The sequence below is a fragment of the Canis lupus genome, chromosome X (genome assembly GCF_011100685.1).
Source record: "Canis lupus familiaris isolate Mischka breed German Shepherd chromosome X, alternate assembly UU_Cfam_GSD_1.0, whole genome shotgun sequence".
Classification (NCBI taxonomy): domain Eukaryota; kingdom Metazoa; phylum Chordata; class Mammalia; order Carnivora; family Canidae; genus Canis; species Canis lupus.
Window position 1 is genome coordinate 68,917,784 of NC_049260.1, and position 17,454 is coordinate 68,935,237.

The 17,454-nt window shown below is 38.9% G+C and overlaps 1 protein-coding gene across 1 annotated transcript in view; it reads left to right on the forward strand.

Moving 5' to 3' along the window:
* Window positions 1-17,454, forward strand: part of LOC608881 (protocadherin-11 X-linked) — a 389,893-nt gene that overhangs the window by 60,896 nt on the left and 311,543 nt on the right. The window contains exon 2 of the mRNA XM_038587829.1: window positions 130-713. Within this exon, the coding sequence (XP_038443757.1) occupies window positions 174-713 (540 nt within the window). The 5' untranslated portion in view covers window positions 130-173. The remainder of the gene's footprint in view (window positions 1-129; window positions 714-17,454) is intronic.

The window sequence follows — 17,454 nt, forward strand, 5'->3', positions numbered from 1 at the left end:
TATTTTAATTTACTGATTTTACAACAAAGCCTTTAGTTAACATATCTTTGATGATTGGCTTTAATAATTTCTTCTTCTTCTTCCTCTTCTCTTTCTCTCCTTCTCCCCTCCCCCGTTTTTCTTTGACAGTTTTCTGTGGGTTGATACGGAGAATCATCACAATTGTGCCTGGTATGGACTTGTTGTCTGGAACATATATATTTGCAGTTCTTCTAGCATGTGTCGTGTTTCAGTCTGGCGCCCAGGAGAAAAACTACACAGTCCGAGAAGAAATGCCAGAAAATGTTCTTATAGGCGACTTGATGAAAGACCTCAACTTGTCACTGATCCCAGACAAGTCCTTAACATCTTCCATGCAGTTTAAGCTTGTGTACAAGACAGGAGATGTGCCACTGATTCGAATTGAAGAAAGTACTGGTGAGATCTTCACTGCTGGATCTCGCATTGATCGTGAGAAATTATGTGCTGGTATCTTGGTGGAAACCCGTTGCTTTTATGAAGTGGAGGTTGCCGTTTTGCCAGATGAAATATTTAGACTTGTTAAGATACGTTTTCTGATAGAAGACATAAATGATAATGCACCATTATTTCCAGCAACAGTTATCAACATATCAATTCCGGAGAACTCAGCTATAAACTCTCGATATGCTCTCCCAGCAGCCATTGATCCTGATATAGGAATAAATGGAGTTCAAAACTACCAACTAATTAAGGTGCGTTTTAAAATCACTTTGTTTAAGATAGTTCCTTTTTAAAAGGCAAAAATATAAAAGCATCTTTGTGTACTCAAATTTTGAGTAAGCCATTACCCCAATTTTGAAAAGTTTAGATATCGTAAAGGAAAGTAATCATTGCAATTCTTGCAATTGCAGGGAGTTTATGATTTTTTATTTTATGTATATTTATTTCCAAGCAGCTGCTTATGTTTCCCTTAACAATCTATTATGGGGTCAGATAAGGAGCTCAGCCCTGACACTTACAAACAATAACCTACCCAATACCTTACTTTTAATTTGTCTAGTCATGACTCTGCCACAGAGTGGACCTAAACAAGTAAAATGTAAACATTAAGAATGAATATACATATCTATCAGTTTACTCAGTGATCATTTTAGATAGGAAGTTTTCTCTCGCCATTTGAAAAGATGTCAAATAAATTTATTTGAGGGGTGAATAGAGCATTTTTATTATTAATATTTCTACATATATAGAGAATAATATTTTTCATGGTGGTTTCAAGTCAAGGGAAGATCTTTAAGCATCTCTTGAGTCATCAGAATGAGGTTAAATTTTAGCCAATGTGCTGCTAATGTTAAATATTTTCATTTTTTTTCTAATTCTTTGAAAACACAGAACACTCATTTGTTATAAAGGGTGAGTTCTCCACCCAAAAAGTTTCAATTTATCTGAAGAGCCACTTCTGGCCTGACTTGGGTCTTGGGGTAGGGGAGGCAGAAGGAAAAATAGGTGGAATAATTGTATTTGAAATATGTGCAGAAGGATCTTGTTCATCAAGCAAATGGGTAATTCCCTTTAATAACCTATATAGTATATAGGGTAGTAAGAAACTCAGATTTGTATATGTGAAATAGTTCAATCACTGTACTTGAATGAGCCTCGTAAGTGTGTAAAAGAACATATGTGCAAACTTAATATAGATGGGTTAAGGAATTTTTAAATTTTTATAAACATTTTCTGACTATTCACTACCAGATTATGATGAACATAATGGCAATGTTACAAAATATTCTAAGAACATATAAGTATTTTGATGTTTATCATCTGAGGTTTTGGCTGGACAATGTATAATATTGGAAAACTGCTCACCTGATGCTGATATATTGTAAAGATATATTTGTTTATAAATACATTCAGGGATAGAAGGCTATAGATCTCTTGAAAGAATTCAGGTGAAATGCACACTAGCATTTGAGTATAAGAAGTAAAAACAGAAATAGAAAGGATAGAAGATTTAGAAATTAGCATTTTTAGGTAAGACCTCTGCTATGGTATTTCCTTATATGATGAAATAAGAAAATATACAGGAGTCAGAAAGATATGGATTATAATTTTGTGCTTACAGCTGACTAGATATGTCACCTGCAGCTTAATTTTTCTGACCTTTAGTTTCTTCAACCATAATATGAGGATGATGATGTATATGTCATATAGGCAGAATTGGGAGAATAAGCACACAGTAGAAAGTAGATAGACATGCAGATGATTTTTGGAGATACTCTAAAACATTTGACTGTTATAGAAATGTGAGATTTATCACTTTAAATTGTAAGTTGTATAGCAGAGTAGATACTATCTCTAAAACAACACTGTCCAATGGAACTTTCTGCAGTGACATAAATCCTATAATCTGTGATAGCCAATATGGTAGCTATTGGCAATATGTGGCTATTGAGTACTTAGGATGGGGTTAATGGTACCAAGGAATTGAATTTTTAAATTCTATTTAGTCTTAATTTTAGTAGCCACAAGTGGTTAATGACTACCATATTACAGAGTCAAAATGAAGTAAGGTCATTTGGAAAATAAAAAATAACAGATAAAATAAAAATGGGACCTTATCAAATTTAAGTCAGGTATTAGTAATAAGGTCTCTCCACCAACCATCAAGACAAATGTGTTGTTTTGCAGTGCAATGCTTTATTATTTAAAGAAATTATTTCCAAGAATATTTTTTCATATCTCCCTCAGGATAGCATAACAAATTTATGATACATTTCTGATTTGTCTTGAAAGCTGCTTAAGAAATTTAAATAAAACAAACCTATTGACATTATTTTAGCTTTGTTAAAATCTGTTTTCATTTGAATTTAATTGAAATATTATCAGTAAATAATAAAAATACAGGCTCACTAGAGGTTATTAGATGAGTCTTAGAATAAACATACTCTAAAATTTCATTCCGCTGTAGAATGTGTGATAAGGCAAAAGTGAACTACATGATGTACTTAGAATATTGAGGCATTTGTTTGTTACCATGGACAAATAACACTCCTGATTGCTTGTTAAAAATAATGAGCATGACAACAAAAAATAATGAGCATGGAACATAAAACATAGCTCCAGGGCTATGACATGGATGACATTAACTAAATATACTTTGACTTACAAAAAGGTCTTGTCATGAAAGTGGCATTTATGCTGAAAGGATAGGGAGACTAAGTAAAAAGAAAGAAAAGAAACATGTTATGATTTATCCATAAACTTTAATGTGTTATAATTTGAAAGTTAAGTAAACCAACCTAAAAAATAACCTCTGTCCTGCAGAATAGGATGAAAATTTAATTAATATTAATTTTTTCTATTTCTGTTGAATAGACTAGACTAGCAAAATCACAGATTATCCCAAATAGGGATATATAAAATGTGTATGTAACGTTCAGATAGCAAAGGGAGAGAAGGGAAAGATATAGGGAAAATTTTTAGGGAAAAGTAGGTCAAATTACACATGAAGGCAATATAGACGTGCTCCTGATAATTCTATATTAATTGATTGAAAATAAAGGCAGTGGTGGAAAAGACTTATTAAATGTATCAAAAATGTATATAAGTAACATAAAACTTAGAATATTTATTTTCAAAAATTAATATATAAATATTTAATCTTAATTTTTAAATTTTGAATATTACATATGCTTTGGTATAAACAAGGAAAGCATTTTTATTCCACCTTTTGAATTCTTTGAAAATGCATTTCAGAGTAATAATTTAATTTGCTTATGATTATATGACAAGTTAGTGATAAAGCTGCAGACCAGAATAAGGTCTTCTCTTAGATTTAATTGACAGACAGATTGGTAACCTTGAAGATGGGGATCACAACAAGTTCATGATCTAAGAAGAAAGAAGAAAAAAGAGAAAAGGAAGAAAAAGGAGAAAGTGAGAAATGAAAGAATGAAGTGATTACCAAATGATTCTGCTTAGTACAAAGAAAATTATGTTAAAATAAACTTCAAGTACCCAATCTGATTCAGGACAAGGATAAAAACCTCAAAGACCTACTTCTTCCTATGGCTGGGACTCAGGGTAAATTCATTTGTGTAATGATACTACATATGTCTTCATTTTCTGCTTCAGGATTTCATCTTCCCTCATATATATTAATAATATTTCTATACTAGTCCAGTGACATATGTTGATTGGTTCCCTTGAGGCAGGCATAACAGTGTTTCAAAGGTTGTCAATTTGTGCTGACAGAGCATAATGATCACATTTTTCTCAGATTAGTGATCCTACTTGAAGCTTTCACCTGTATTGCCCATTCCATAAACCATCTTTATCTTTTAAACTACCATAAAAGAAAATTTAATCTTGGGCAGTCTTTTCACATAATCAAGACTTGGGCACTTATTTCTATTTTCTTTAAAACCAGATATAAAAATTTGGCCTTTATGTTTAAAGCTAAATGAGAACTAAATATCTTTCCTATTTAAAAAAAAATATTTTTATTTATTTATTCATGAGAGAGACAGAGAGAGAGGCAGAGACACAGGCAGAGGGAGAAGCAGGCTCCATGCAAGGAGCCTGATGTGGGACTTAAACCCGGGACTCCAGGATCATACCCTGGGCCATAGGCAGGTCCTCAACCGCTGAGACACTCAGGCGTCCCAATATCTTTCCTCTTGATCAAGAGTTCAGAATTCTGTAACTAAGGTTACAGTTAGATTTGTCTTGAAGTCTGGGACTAGAAAATCCAAATTGGGGGGCAAGATGGCATAAGAGTAGGGTCTCCAATTCACCTGTCCCCACAAATTACCTAGATAACTTTCAAATCAACCTGAAAACCGACAAATTCGACTTGAGATTTAAAGAGAGAACAGCTGGAATGCTACAGTGAGAAGAGTTTGCGCTTCTATCAAGGTAGGAAGATGGGAGAAAAAAGAAATAAAGAAACAAAAGGCATCCAAGGGGGAGGGGCCCTACAAGAAGCCGGGCTCAGGCACCATGGCGAGTGCCTCCAGGACAGGAAAGCCCCGTCCTGGAGAAGCAGGAGCTTCACCAACCTTCCCCTAGGGAGAGGCACTCGCAGGCAGTTGCAGCAGGATCCCAGGAGGACCTGACCCCCCCCCCCCGGGAGAGGGGGCCACACCCCGGCGGCCAGGCTCCCTAAAGGGCTGCAGCGGGGGCACGGCTAGACCCGGGAGCAGATCGGAGGCGGCTCCAGCAGAGGCTCCAGGTGGAGGCTCCGTGCTAAGGGAGCTTCCCAACAGAGAGTGGGATTCCAAAAGTGCAGGCCCAGGAGCACAGGGCGCCGGGGACACAGCCTAATATCTGGCGCTCCCCTGTGACAGGCAGAAGCCAGGAGGGCACAGTACAGCAAGGACACTCCTGCTGCTGTGCGGCCCCAAGCTGTGCAGATGAGCGGCCCCTGCCCCGGGGTATCCAGGCCCCTGCAGACTGAGAGCTCCAGTAGTCACTGGAGGAGCTGACTCCAGGGCTGGAGAGCTGGCCGCCACTGTTGTTGTTCCTCCTGGGGCCTCACAGGATAAACAACCCCACTGAACTTCACAGTTGCTTCAGAGGATGAACAGGTTACACAACTTTCACTGAGCCCTGCAGCAGGCAGGAGCGCTGAGCAGCTCCCCCAAGTGCTCACACCTGAGAATCAGCACAGCAGTCCCCTCCATCAGAAGACCAGCTAGACCGAAAGGGGAAAAACAAATTATTGACCAAGCAGCACTGGAAGGTTCCAGGAGAAGTCAAGGGATTTACAGTATACAGAATCAGAGGATACTTCCATTTGTTTTCTGTTTGCTGTTTGCTTCCACCCTTTTTTCTTTTCTTTTCTTTCTTTAGTGGATGTTGCTTGTTGTTTTGTATGGGATGTATGGCGGGGGGATGGCGGTGATTGGCGGGGTTGGTTTGTTTGGTTGAGGTTCTTGTATTTTCTTTTTTTTATTATTTCTCTTCTCTTATCTTTTTTTTCTTCTTCTTTTTTTGTCCTTTTTTTTTTTCTTTTTTCTTTTCTTCTTCTTCTCCTTTTCCCAATACAACTTGTTTTTGGCCACTCTGCTGCAATCAGCAAAATGACAGAAGGAAAAACTCACCTCAAAATAAATAATCAAGAAAACAGTCCTCCTCAACACAGAGGTAGAGTTAAAAATTTTGGATTACCATTCAATATCAGAAAGCCAATTGAAAAGCACTATTATAAAGCTACTGGTGGCTCTAGAAAAAACCATAAAGAACTCAAGGCATTTCATGACTGCAGAATTTAGAACTAATCAAGCAGAAATTAAAAATAAATTAAATGAGATGCAATCCAAATTAGAGGTCCTAATGATGAGGTTTAATGAGGTAGAAGAACACGATTCAGTGACATAGAAGACAAGGTGATGGCAAAGAGGGAAGCTGAGGAAAAAGAAAAACAATTAAAAGATCATGAGGATAGATTAAGGGAATTAAATGACAGCCTGAGGAAGAAAAACCTACGTTTAATTGGGGTTCTCGAGGGCGCTGAAAGGCACAGAGGGCCAGAATATGTATTTGAACAAATCATAGCTGAAAAATTTCCTAGTCTGGGAAGGGAAACAGGCATTCAGATCCAGGAACTAGAGAGATCCTCTCCCTAAAATCAATAAAAACCATTCAACACCTCAACATTTAATAGTGAAGCTTGCAAATTCCAAAGATAAAGAAAAGATCCTTAAAGCAGCAAGAGACAGGAAATCTCTAACTTTTATGGGGAGAAATATTAGATTAACAGCAAACCTCTCCACAGAGACCTGGCAGGCCAGAAAGGGCTGGCAGGATATATTCAGGGTCGTAAATGAGAAGAACATGCAGCCAAGAATATTTTATCCAGAAAGACTCTCCTTCAGAATAGAAGGAGAGATAAAGAGCTTCCAGGATAGGCAGGAACTGAAAGAATATGTGACCTCCAAACCAGCTCTGCAAGAAATTTTAAGGAGGACTCTGTAAAAGAAAGAGGAAGTCCAATGAAATAATCCACAAAAACAGGGACTGAATAGGTACATGATGACACTAAACTCTTATCTTTCAAAAGTAACTCTGAACGTGAATGGGCTTAATGACCCCATCAAAAAGCACAGGGTTTCAGACTGGATAAAAAAGCAAGACCCATCTATTTGATGTCTACAAGAGACTCATTTTAGATATAAGGACACCTACAGCCTGAAAATAAAAGGCTGGAGAACCATGTACCATTCAAATGGTCTTCAAAAGGAAGGAGGGGTAGCCATCCTTGTATCACATAAACTGAAGTTTATTCTGAAGACTGTAGTGAGAGACGAAGAGGGACACTACATCACACTTAAAGGATCTATCCAACAAGAGGACTTAACAATCCTCAATATATATGCCCCGAATGTGGGAGCTGCCAAGTATATCAATCAATTAATAACCAAAGTTAAGACATACTTAGATAGTAATACACTTATACTTGGTGAATGCAATCTACTGCTTTCTACACTCGATAGGTCTTCTAGGCACAACATCTCCAATGAAACAAGAGCTTTAAATGATACCCTGGACCGGATGGATTTCACAGATATGTACAGGACTTTACATCCAAATGCAACTGAACACACATTCTTCTCAAGTGCACATGGAACTTTCTCCAGAATAGACCACATACTGGGTCACAAATCGGGTCTGAACCAATACCAAAAGATTGGGATTGTGCCCTTCATATTCTCAGATCATAATGCCTTGAAATTAGAACTAAATCACAAGAAGTTGGGAAGGACTTCAAACACGTGGAGGTTAAGGATCATCCTACTAAAAGATGAAAGGGTCACCCAGGAAATTAAGGAAGAATTAAAAAGATTCATGGAAACTAATGAGAATGAAGATACAACCATTCAAAATCCTTCGGATACAGCAAAAGCAGTCTTGAGGGGGAAATATATCGCAATACAAGCATCGATCCAAAAACTGGAAATAACTCAAATACAAAAGCTAACCTTGGAGGAGGAGGGGCAAGATGGCTGAAGAGTAGGGTCCCCAAATCACCTGTCTCCACCAAATTACCTAGATAACCTTCAAATCATCCTGAAAATCTACGAATTCGGCCTGAGGTTTAAAGAGAGACCAGCTGGAATGCTACAGTGAGAAGAGTAGGTGCTTAATCTTTTTCAAAAAATTTTTATTTATTTATGATAGTCACAGAGAGAGAGAGAGAGGCAGAGACATAGGCAGAGGGAGAAGTAGGCTCCATGCACCGGAAGCTTGACGTGGGATTTGATCTCGGGTCTCCAGGATGGCGCCCTGTGCTAAAGGCAGGCGCTAAACCACTGCGCCACCCAGGGATCCCAAGAGTTCGTGCTAATATCAAGGTAGGAGGATGGGGAAAAAGAAAAAAGGAAACAAAAGGCATCCAAGGGTGACGGCCCTGCGAAGAGCTGGGCTAAGGCCGGGGCGAGTGTCCCCAGGACAGGAGAGCCCCGTCCCGGAGAAGCAGGAGCTTCACCAATCTTCCCTGGGGTGGGGGGGAAGGCGCCCGCAGGGAGTTAGAGCAGGACCCCAGGAGGGCGGGGATGCCCTCGGGCTTCCTGGGACACTAACAGACACCTGCACGCCCAGGAGATTGCACCATACTCCACGGCCGAGCTCCCTAAAAGACTGCAGCGCGACAGCAGGACCCGGAGCAGCTCGGAGGGGCTCGGGCAGAGGAAGAGGCTCCATGCGGAGGGGGCTGCGCCACCTGGAGCCCGAATCCAACAGCGCAGACCAGAAGCACTGGGCGCCAGGACACAGCCCAGGATCCGACCTCCCCCCAGGACAGGCAGAGGCCGGGAGGGCACAGGACAGCAAGGAGACTCCTGCCCGTAGCTGAACAGATCAGCGGCCCCGCCCCGGAGCCTCCAGGCCCTGTGGATGGAGAGCTCCAGAGTTCCTGCGGGGGCTGAATCCAGGGCTCCAGAGCTGTCCTCCACCACTGCGGTTGTTCCTCCTGGGGCCTCACGGAGTGAACAACACCCCCTGAGCCCTGCACCAGGCAGGGGGCAGAGCAGCTCCCCCAAGTGCTAACACCTGAAAATCAGCACAACAGGCCCCTCCCCCAGAAGACCAGCTAGACTGACAAGTTCCAGGGGAAGTCAAGGGACTTAAAGTATACAGAATCAGAAGCTATCCCCCGTGTTTGTTTGTTTGTTTTTTTTTTTTTTTTTTTTTTGCTTTTTGATTTCTGTTTGCTTCCCCCACCCTTTTTTCCCTTTGTTTCTTTTTCTTTCTCTTTTTCTTCTCTTTTTTCTTTTTTTCTTCCTTTTTTCTTTTTTCTTTTTCTCTTTTCTTTCCTTCTTTTTCTCTCTTTTTCTCCTTTTTCCAATACAACTTGTTTTTGGCCATTCTGCACTGAGCAAAATGACTAGAAGGAAAACCTCACCTCAAAAGAAAGAATCAGAAACAATTCTCCCTCCCACACAGTTACAAAATCTGGATTACAATCCAATGTCAGAAAACCAATTCAGAAGCACAATTATACACCTACTGGTGGATCTAGACAAAAGCATAAAGGACTCAAGAGACTTCATCACTGCAGAATTTAGATCCAATCAGGCAGAAATTAAAAATCAATTGAATGAGATGCAATCCAAACTAGAAGTCCTAACAACAAGGGTTAACGAGGTGGAAGAACGAGTGAGTGACATAGAAGACAAGGTGATAGCAAAGAGGGAAACTGAGGAAAAAAGAGACAAACAATTTAAAACCATAGGGTTAGATCAAGAAAATAATCGACAGCCTGAGGAAGAAAAACCTACGTTTAATTGGGGTTCCCGAGGGCGCCGAAAGGGCCAGAGGGCCAGAATATGTATGTGAACAAATCATAGCTGAAAACTTTCCTAATCTGGGAAGGGAAACAGGCATTCTGATCCAGGAAATAGAGAGACCCCCCCCGAAAAAAAATCAATAAAAACTGTTCAACACCTCGACATCTAATAGTGAAGCTTGCAAATTCCAAAGATAAAGATAAAGAGAAGATCCTTAAAGCAGCAAGAGACAAGAAATCCCTGACTTTTATGGGAGGAGTATTAGGGTAACAGCAGACCTCTCCACAGAGACGTGGCAGGCCAGAAAGGGCTGGCAGGATATATTCAGGGTCCTAAATGAGAAGAACATGCAACCAAGAATACTTTATCCAGCAAGGCGCTCATTCAGAATGGAAGGAGAGATAAACAGCTTCCAAGACAGGCAGCAACTGAAAGAATATGTGACCTCCAAACCAGCTCTGCAAGAAATTTTAAGGGGGACTCTTAAAATTTCCCTTTAAGAAGAAGTTCAGTGGAACAATCCACAAAAACAAGGACTGAATAGATACCATGATGACACTAAACTCATATCTTTCAATAGTAACTCTGAACGTGAACGGGCTTAATGACCCCATCAAAAGGCACAGGGTTTCAGACTGGATAAAAAAAGCAGGACCCATCTATTTGCTGTCTACAAGAGACTCATTTTAGACAGAAGGACACCTACAGCCTGAAAATAAAAGGTTGGAGAACCATGTACCATTCAAATGGTCCTCAAAAGAAAGCAGGGGTCGCCATCGTTATATCAGATAAACTAAATTTTACCCCAAAGACTGTAGTGAGAGATGAAGAGGGACACTATATCATACTTAAAGGATCTATCCAACAAGAGGACTTAACAATCCTCAATACATATGCCCCGAATGTGGGAACTCCCAAATATTTAAATGAATTACTAACCAAAATGAAGAAATACTTAGATAATAATACACTTATACTTGGTGACTTTAATGTAGCTCTCTCTATACTCGATAGGTCTTCTAAGCACAACATCTCCAAAGAAACGAGAGCTTTAAATGATACACTGGACCAGATGGATTTCACAGATATCTACAGAACTTTACATCCAAACTCAACTGAATACACATTCTTCTCAAGTGCACATGGAACTTTCTCCAGAATAGACCACATACTGGGTCACAAATCAGGTCCGAACTGATACCAAAAGATTGGGATCGTCCCCTGCATATTCTTAGACCATAATGCCTTGAAATTAGAACTAAATCACAACAAGAAGTTGGGACGGACCTCAAACACGTGGAGGTTAAGGACCATCCTGCAAAAAGATGAAAGGGTCAACCAGGAAATTAAGGAAGAATTAAAAGGATTCATGGAAACTAATGAGAATGAAGATACAACCGTTCAAAATCCTTGGGATGCAGCAAAAGCAGTCCTGAGGGGGAAATACATTGCAATACAAGCATCCATTCAAAAACTGGAAAGAACTCAAATACAAAATGTAACCTTACACATAAAGGAGCTACAGAAAAAAACAGCAGACAGATCCTACACACAGCAGAAGAAGGGAGTTAATAAAGATTCGAGCAGAACTCAACGAAATCGAGACCAGAAGAACTGTGGAACAGATCAACAAAACCAGGAGTTGGTTCTTTGAAAGAATTAATAAGATAGACAAACCATTAGCCAACCTTATTAAAAAGAAGAGAGAGAAGACTCAAATTAATAAAATCATGAATGAGAAAGGAAAGATCACTACCAACACCAAGGAAATACAAAGGATTTTAAAAACATATTATGAACAGCTAAACGCCAATAAATTAGGCAATCAAGAAGAAATGGATGCATTTAAGGAAAGCCGCAAGCTACCAAAATGGAACAGGAAGAAATAGAAAACCTGAACAGACCAATAACCAGGGAGGAAATTGAAGCAGTCATCAAAAACCTCCCAAGGCACAGAAGTCCAGGGCAGGATGGCTTCCCAGGGGAATTCTATCAAACGTTTAAAGAAGAAACGGGGGGCAGCCTTGGTGGCGCAGCAGTTTGGCGCCGCCTGCGGCCCGGGGTGTGATCCTGGGGACCTGGGATCAAGTCCCACATCAGGCTCCTTGCATGGAGCCTGCTTCTCCCTCTGCCTCTCTCTCTCTCTCTCTCTCTCTCTCTCTCTGTGTGTGTGTGTGTGTGTTTCTCATGAATAAATAAATAAATAAAATCTTTAAAAAAAAAACCGTACCTATTCTACTAAAGCTGTTTGGAAAGATAGAAAGAGATGGAGTACTTCCAAAATCGTTCTATGAGGCTAGCATCACCTTAATTCCAAAACCAGACAAAGACCCCACCAAAAAGGAGAATTACAGACCAATATCCCTGATGAACATAGATGCAAAAATTCTCAACAAGATACCAGCCAATAGGATACAACAGTACATTAAGAAAATTATTCACCATGACCAAGTAGGATTTATCCCTGGGACACAAGGCTGGTTCAACACTCGCAAAACAATCAATGTGATTCATCATATCCGCAAGAGAAAAACCAAAAACCATATGATCCTCTCATTAGATGCAGAGAAAGCATTTGACAAAATAGAGCATCCATACCTGATCAAAACTCTTCAGAGTGGAGGGATAGAGGGAACATTCCTTAACATCTTAAAAGCCATCTACGAAAAGCCCACAGCAAATATCATTCTCAATGGGGAAGCACTGGGAGCCTTTCCCCTAAGATCAGGAGCAAGCCAGGGATGTCCACTCTCACCACTGCTATTCAACATAGTACTGGAAGTCCTAGCCTCAGCAATCAGACAACAAAAAGACATTAAAGGCATTCAAATTGGCAAAGAAAAATCAAACTCTCCCTCTTCGCTGATGACATGATACTCTACATAGAAAACCCAAAAGCCTCCACCCCAATATTGCTAGAACTCATACAGCAATTTGTCAGTGTGGCAGGATACAAAATCAATGCCCAGAAATCAATGGCATTTCTATACACTAACAATGAGACTGAAGAAAGAGAAATTAAGGAGTCAATCCCATTGACAATTGCACCCAAAAGCATAAGATACCTAGGAATAAACCTAAGCAAAGTGGTAAAGGATCTATACCCTAAAAACTAGAGAACACTTCTGAAAGAAATTGAGGAAGACACAAAGAGATGGAAAAATATTCCATGCTCATGGATTGGCATAATTAATATTGTGAAAATGTCAATGTTACCCAGGGCAATTTACACGTTTAATGCAATGCTTATCAAAATACCATGGACTTTCTTCAGAGAGTTAGAACAAATTATCTTAAGATTTGTGTGGAATCAGAAAAGGGGAATTTTAAAAAAGAAAACCATATCTGGGGGCATCACAATGCCAGATTTCAGGTTGTACTACAAAGCTGTGGTCATCAAGACAGTGTAGTACTGGCACAGAAACAGACACATAGATCAATGGAACAGAGTAGAGAACCCAGAAGTAGACCCTGAACTTTATGGTCAACTAATATTCGATAAAGGAGGAAAGACTATCCACTGGAAGAAAGACAGTCTCTTCAATAAATGGTGCTCGGAAAATTGAACATCCACATGCAGAAGAATGAAACTAGACCACTCCCTTTCACCATGCACAAAGATAAACTCAAAGTGGATGAAAGATCTAAATGTGAGACAAGAGTCCATCAAAATCCTAGAGGAGAACACAGGCAACACCCTTTTTGAACTCAGCCACAGTAATTTCTTGCAAGATACATCCACGAAGGCAAAAGAAACAAAAGCAAAAATGAACTATTGGGACTTCATCAAGATAAGAAGCTTTTGCACAGCAAAGGATACAGTCAACAAAACTAAAAGACATCCTACAGAATGGGAGAAGATATTTGCAAATGACGTATCAGATAAAGGGCTAGTTTCCAAGATCTATAAAGAACTTCTTAAACTTAACAGCAAAGAAACAAACAATCCAATCATGAAATGGGCAAAAGACATGAAGAGAAATCTCACAGAGGAAGACATAGACATGGCCAACATGCATATGAGAAAATGCTCTGCATCACTTGCCATCAGGGAAATCCAAATCAAAAGCACAATGAGATACCCCCTCACACCAGTTACGATGGGGAATATTAACAAGGCAGGAAACCACAAATTTTGGAGTGGATGCGGAGAAAAGGGAACCCTCTTACACTGTTGGTGGGAATGTGAACTGGTGGAGCCACTCTGGAAAACTGTGTGGAGGTTCCTCAAAGAGTTAAAAATAGACCTGCCCTAGACCCAGCAATTGCACTGTTGGGGATTTACCCCAACGATTCAGATGCAATGAAAGGCTGGGACACCTGCACCCCGATGTTTATAGCAGCAACGTCCACAATAGCCAAACTGTGGAAGAAGCCTCGTTGTCCATCGAAAGATGAATGGCTAACGAATATGTGGTATATGTACGCAATGGAATACTAGCCATTAGAAACGACAAATACACACCATTTCCTTCGACATGGATGGAACTGGAGGGTATTATGCTGAGTGAAAGAAGTCAATCCGAGAAGGACAAACAATATATGGTCTCATTAATTTGGGGAATATAAAAAATAGTGAAAGGGAATAATGGGGAAAGGAGAAAAAATAAGTGGGAAATATCAGAAAGGGAGACAGAACATGAGAGACTCCTAACTCTGGGAAACGAACTAAGGGTAGTAGAAATGGAGGTGGGCGGGGGTGGGGGTGACTGGGTGACGGGCACTGTGGGGGGCACTTGATGGGATGAGCACTGGGTGTTATTCTATATGTTGGCAAATTGAACACCAATAAAAAATAAATTTATAAAAAAAGAAAGAAAATCCAAATTGTGAAAATCTCATCTACTATAGATTTAGTAATCTTGAAGTAAATCACCAATAATGAGGCACCCAAGAATATATACTGGGGATAAAGAACAAACAAACTTATTTTTCTGAAAGGAACTACTTTTTCTTTGGTAACCATAGCTCAAAGTTGTGTGCAGTAAGCTATCAGAAGTGATTCACTGATTTTATTGCAAGCACAACATGCAGACTATAACAATGTGTTTGTCTTAGCATAGTTGCTTCTAAGAGAATGAAAGGAGTTTCAATATAGTGATTCCCTCATTTTTTCAACTGTGAGATTAGTTTTAACTAGAAGTTTATCCTTTCAAAGTTAAAATAACTCAATTTTATATTCTCTGATTTATATGGTGTGCGGATTCAAATTTTTGGTATGTACTAAATAGAAAAAGAGATGACAAATCAAATGCTAATGATTATTAAGTTCCTGAAAACTGAGAGTCATTATCAAAATGCACCTCCAGGGGTGCCTGCGTGGCTCAGATGGTTAAGCGTCTACTTTCAGCTCAGTTTGTAATCTCCAGGTCCTGGGATCATCTCCTAGCTTAGTGGAGAATCTACTCCTCCTCCCTTTTCCTTTCCCCTTGCTCAAGCGCTCTCCCTCTCTCTCTCTCTCTCTCTCTCTCTCTCAAATGAATAAAAAAATAAAATCTTTTCTTTTTAATTGCACCTCCAGTGGGGAAAAGTGAAAACATAAAACTCTTTTCTTCATAAGTGGATCTTTATTAATGTTCTCAGTTCTAATTAAAATGAGAGTTTGGCACTAATAGGATTAAGTAACATTTACTAAATCTTCTAAAAAATTTTTTACATTTCATTTTGATTCCAGCATAGTTAACATTCAGTGGTATATTAATTTCAGGTGTACAATGTAGTGATTCAACAATTCTATATATCACTTGGTGCTCATCATGATAAGTATACTCATTAATCCCTACCACCTATTTTACTTATATTCACACCCACAACCCCTCTGGTAACCATGAGTTTGTTCTCTATAGTTAAGAGTCTGTTTCTTGGTCTCTCTCTCTCTCCTTTGCCTGTTTTTTTTTCTTAAATTACACACATGACTGAAATCATAAAGTATTTGTCTTTCTCTGGCATATTTCACCTAGCATTCTACTCTCTAGCTCCACCCATGTTGTTACAAATGGCACAATTTCATCTTTTTATGGCTGAATAGTGTTCCATCACATATATAAATGATGCGATGATCACATATATATATATGATGGAACACTATTCAGCTATAAAAGGATATATATATATCACTGTTTTCCACAGTCCCTGCACCAGTTTCCATTCCCACCAACAGTGCAAGGGAATTCCTTTTTCTCCACATCCTTGCAATACTTGTTTCTTGTGCTTTTCATTTTAGCCATACTGATAAGTGTGAAGTGATATCTTGTAATTTTCATTTAATTTCCCTATGATAAGTGATGTTTAGCTTCTTTTCATGTGTCTGTTGGCAATCTGTGTGCCTTCTGTGGATAAATGTCTGTTCATGTATTCTGCTCATTTTTTAGTTGGATTATTTGGGGGGGGGTTGGTGTTGAGTTTTAGAAGTTCTTTGTATATTTTGGATACTAATACTTTATTGGATATGTCATTTACAAAATATCTTCTCCCACTCAGTAGATTGCCTAGTTTTTTTTTTATTGCTTCCTCTGCAGTGCAGAAGCTTTTTATTTTGATGTAGTCCCAATAGTTAATTTTTTGGGTTTCTTTCCCCTTGCCTCAGGAGATATATCTGGAAAAATGTTGCTACAGCTGATGTCAGAGACAGTACTGCCTGTGCTTTCTTCAATAATTTTTATGGTTTCAGGTCTCACATTTAGGTATCTAATCCATTTTGAATTTATTTTTGTGTATGGCATAAGAAAATGGTCCAGTTTCATTCTTTTGCATGTAGCTGACCAGTTTTCCCAAGACCATTTTTTAAACAGATTTTTCCCAATTGTATATTATTTCCAGCTTTGTCAATGATGAATTGAGCATTTAACTGTGGGTTTATTTCAGGGTTTTCTATACTGTTCTTTTGTGTCACTACCTAACAGTTTTGATTACTACAACTATGCTATGTTTTTATTTAAATTCCAGTTAGTTAACATACTGTGTAATATTGTTTCAGGTATAAAATAGAGTGATTCTACACTTACATAGAAAACCTGGTGCTCATCACAACAAATGCCCTCCTTAATCTGCATCACCTATTTAACCCATCCCCCCACTTTCCTCCCATCTGGTAACCATCAGTTTGTTCTCTGTAGTTAAGAGGTTGTTTCTTGGTTTTCCTCTCCCCACCCCATATTCCTTTGTTTTGTTTCTTAAACTCTACATAGGGACTGCATTTAATCTATAGATTGCTTTAGGTAGTATAGGCATTTCAACAACACTTGTTCTTCCAATACATGATCATGGAATATCTTTCCAATTCTTTTTGTTGTCTTGAATTTCTTTAATCAGTATCCTATAGTTTTCAGAGAACAAGTCTTTCACTTCTTTGGTTAGTTTAATTCCTAGGTGTCTTATTATTTTTTGTGCGATTGCAAATGGAGATGTCTTCTTAATTTCTCTCTCTGCTGTTTCATTATTTGTATATAGAAATCAACAGATTTCTGACGTTGATTTTATATTGTATGATTTTACCTAATTCATTTATCACTTGTAGTAGTTTTTCCGTGATCTTGGGTTTTCTACATATAGTACCATGTCATCGGCAAAAGTGAAAGTTTCAGTCCATTCTTACCGATTTCGATGCCTTTTGCTTCTTTTTGTTGTCTAATCAATGTGGCTAAGTACTTCCAGTACTATGTTGAACAAAAGTAGTGTGGGTGCACTTTCTTGTCATGTTCCTGAC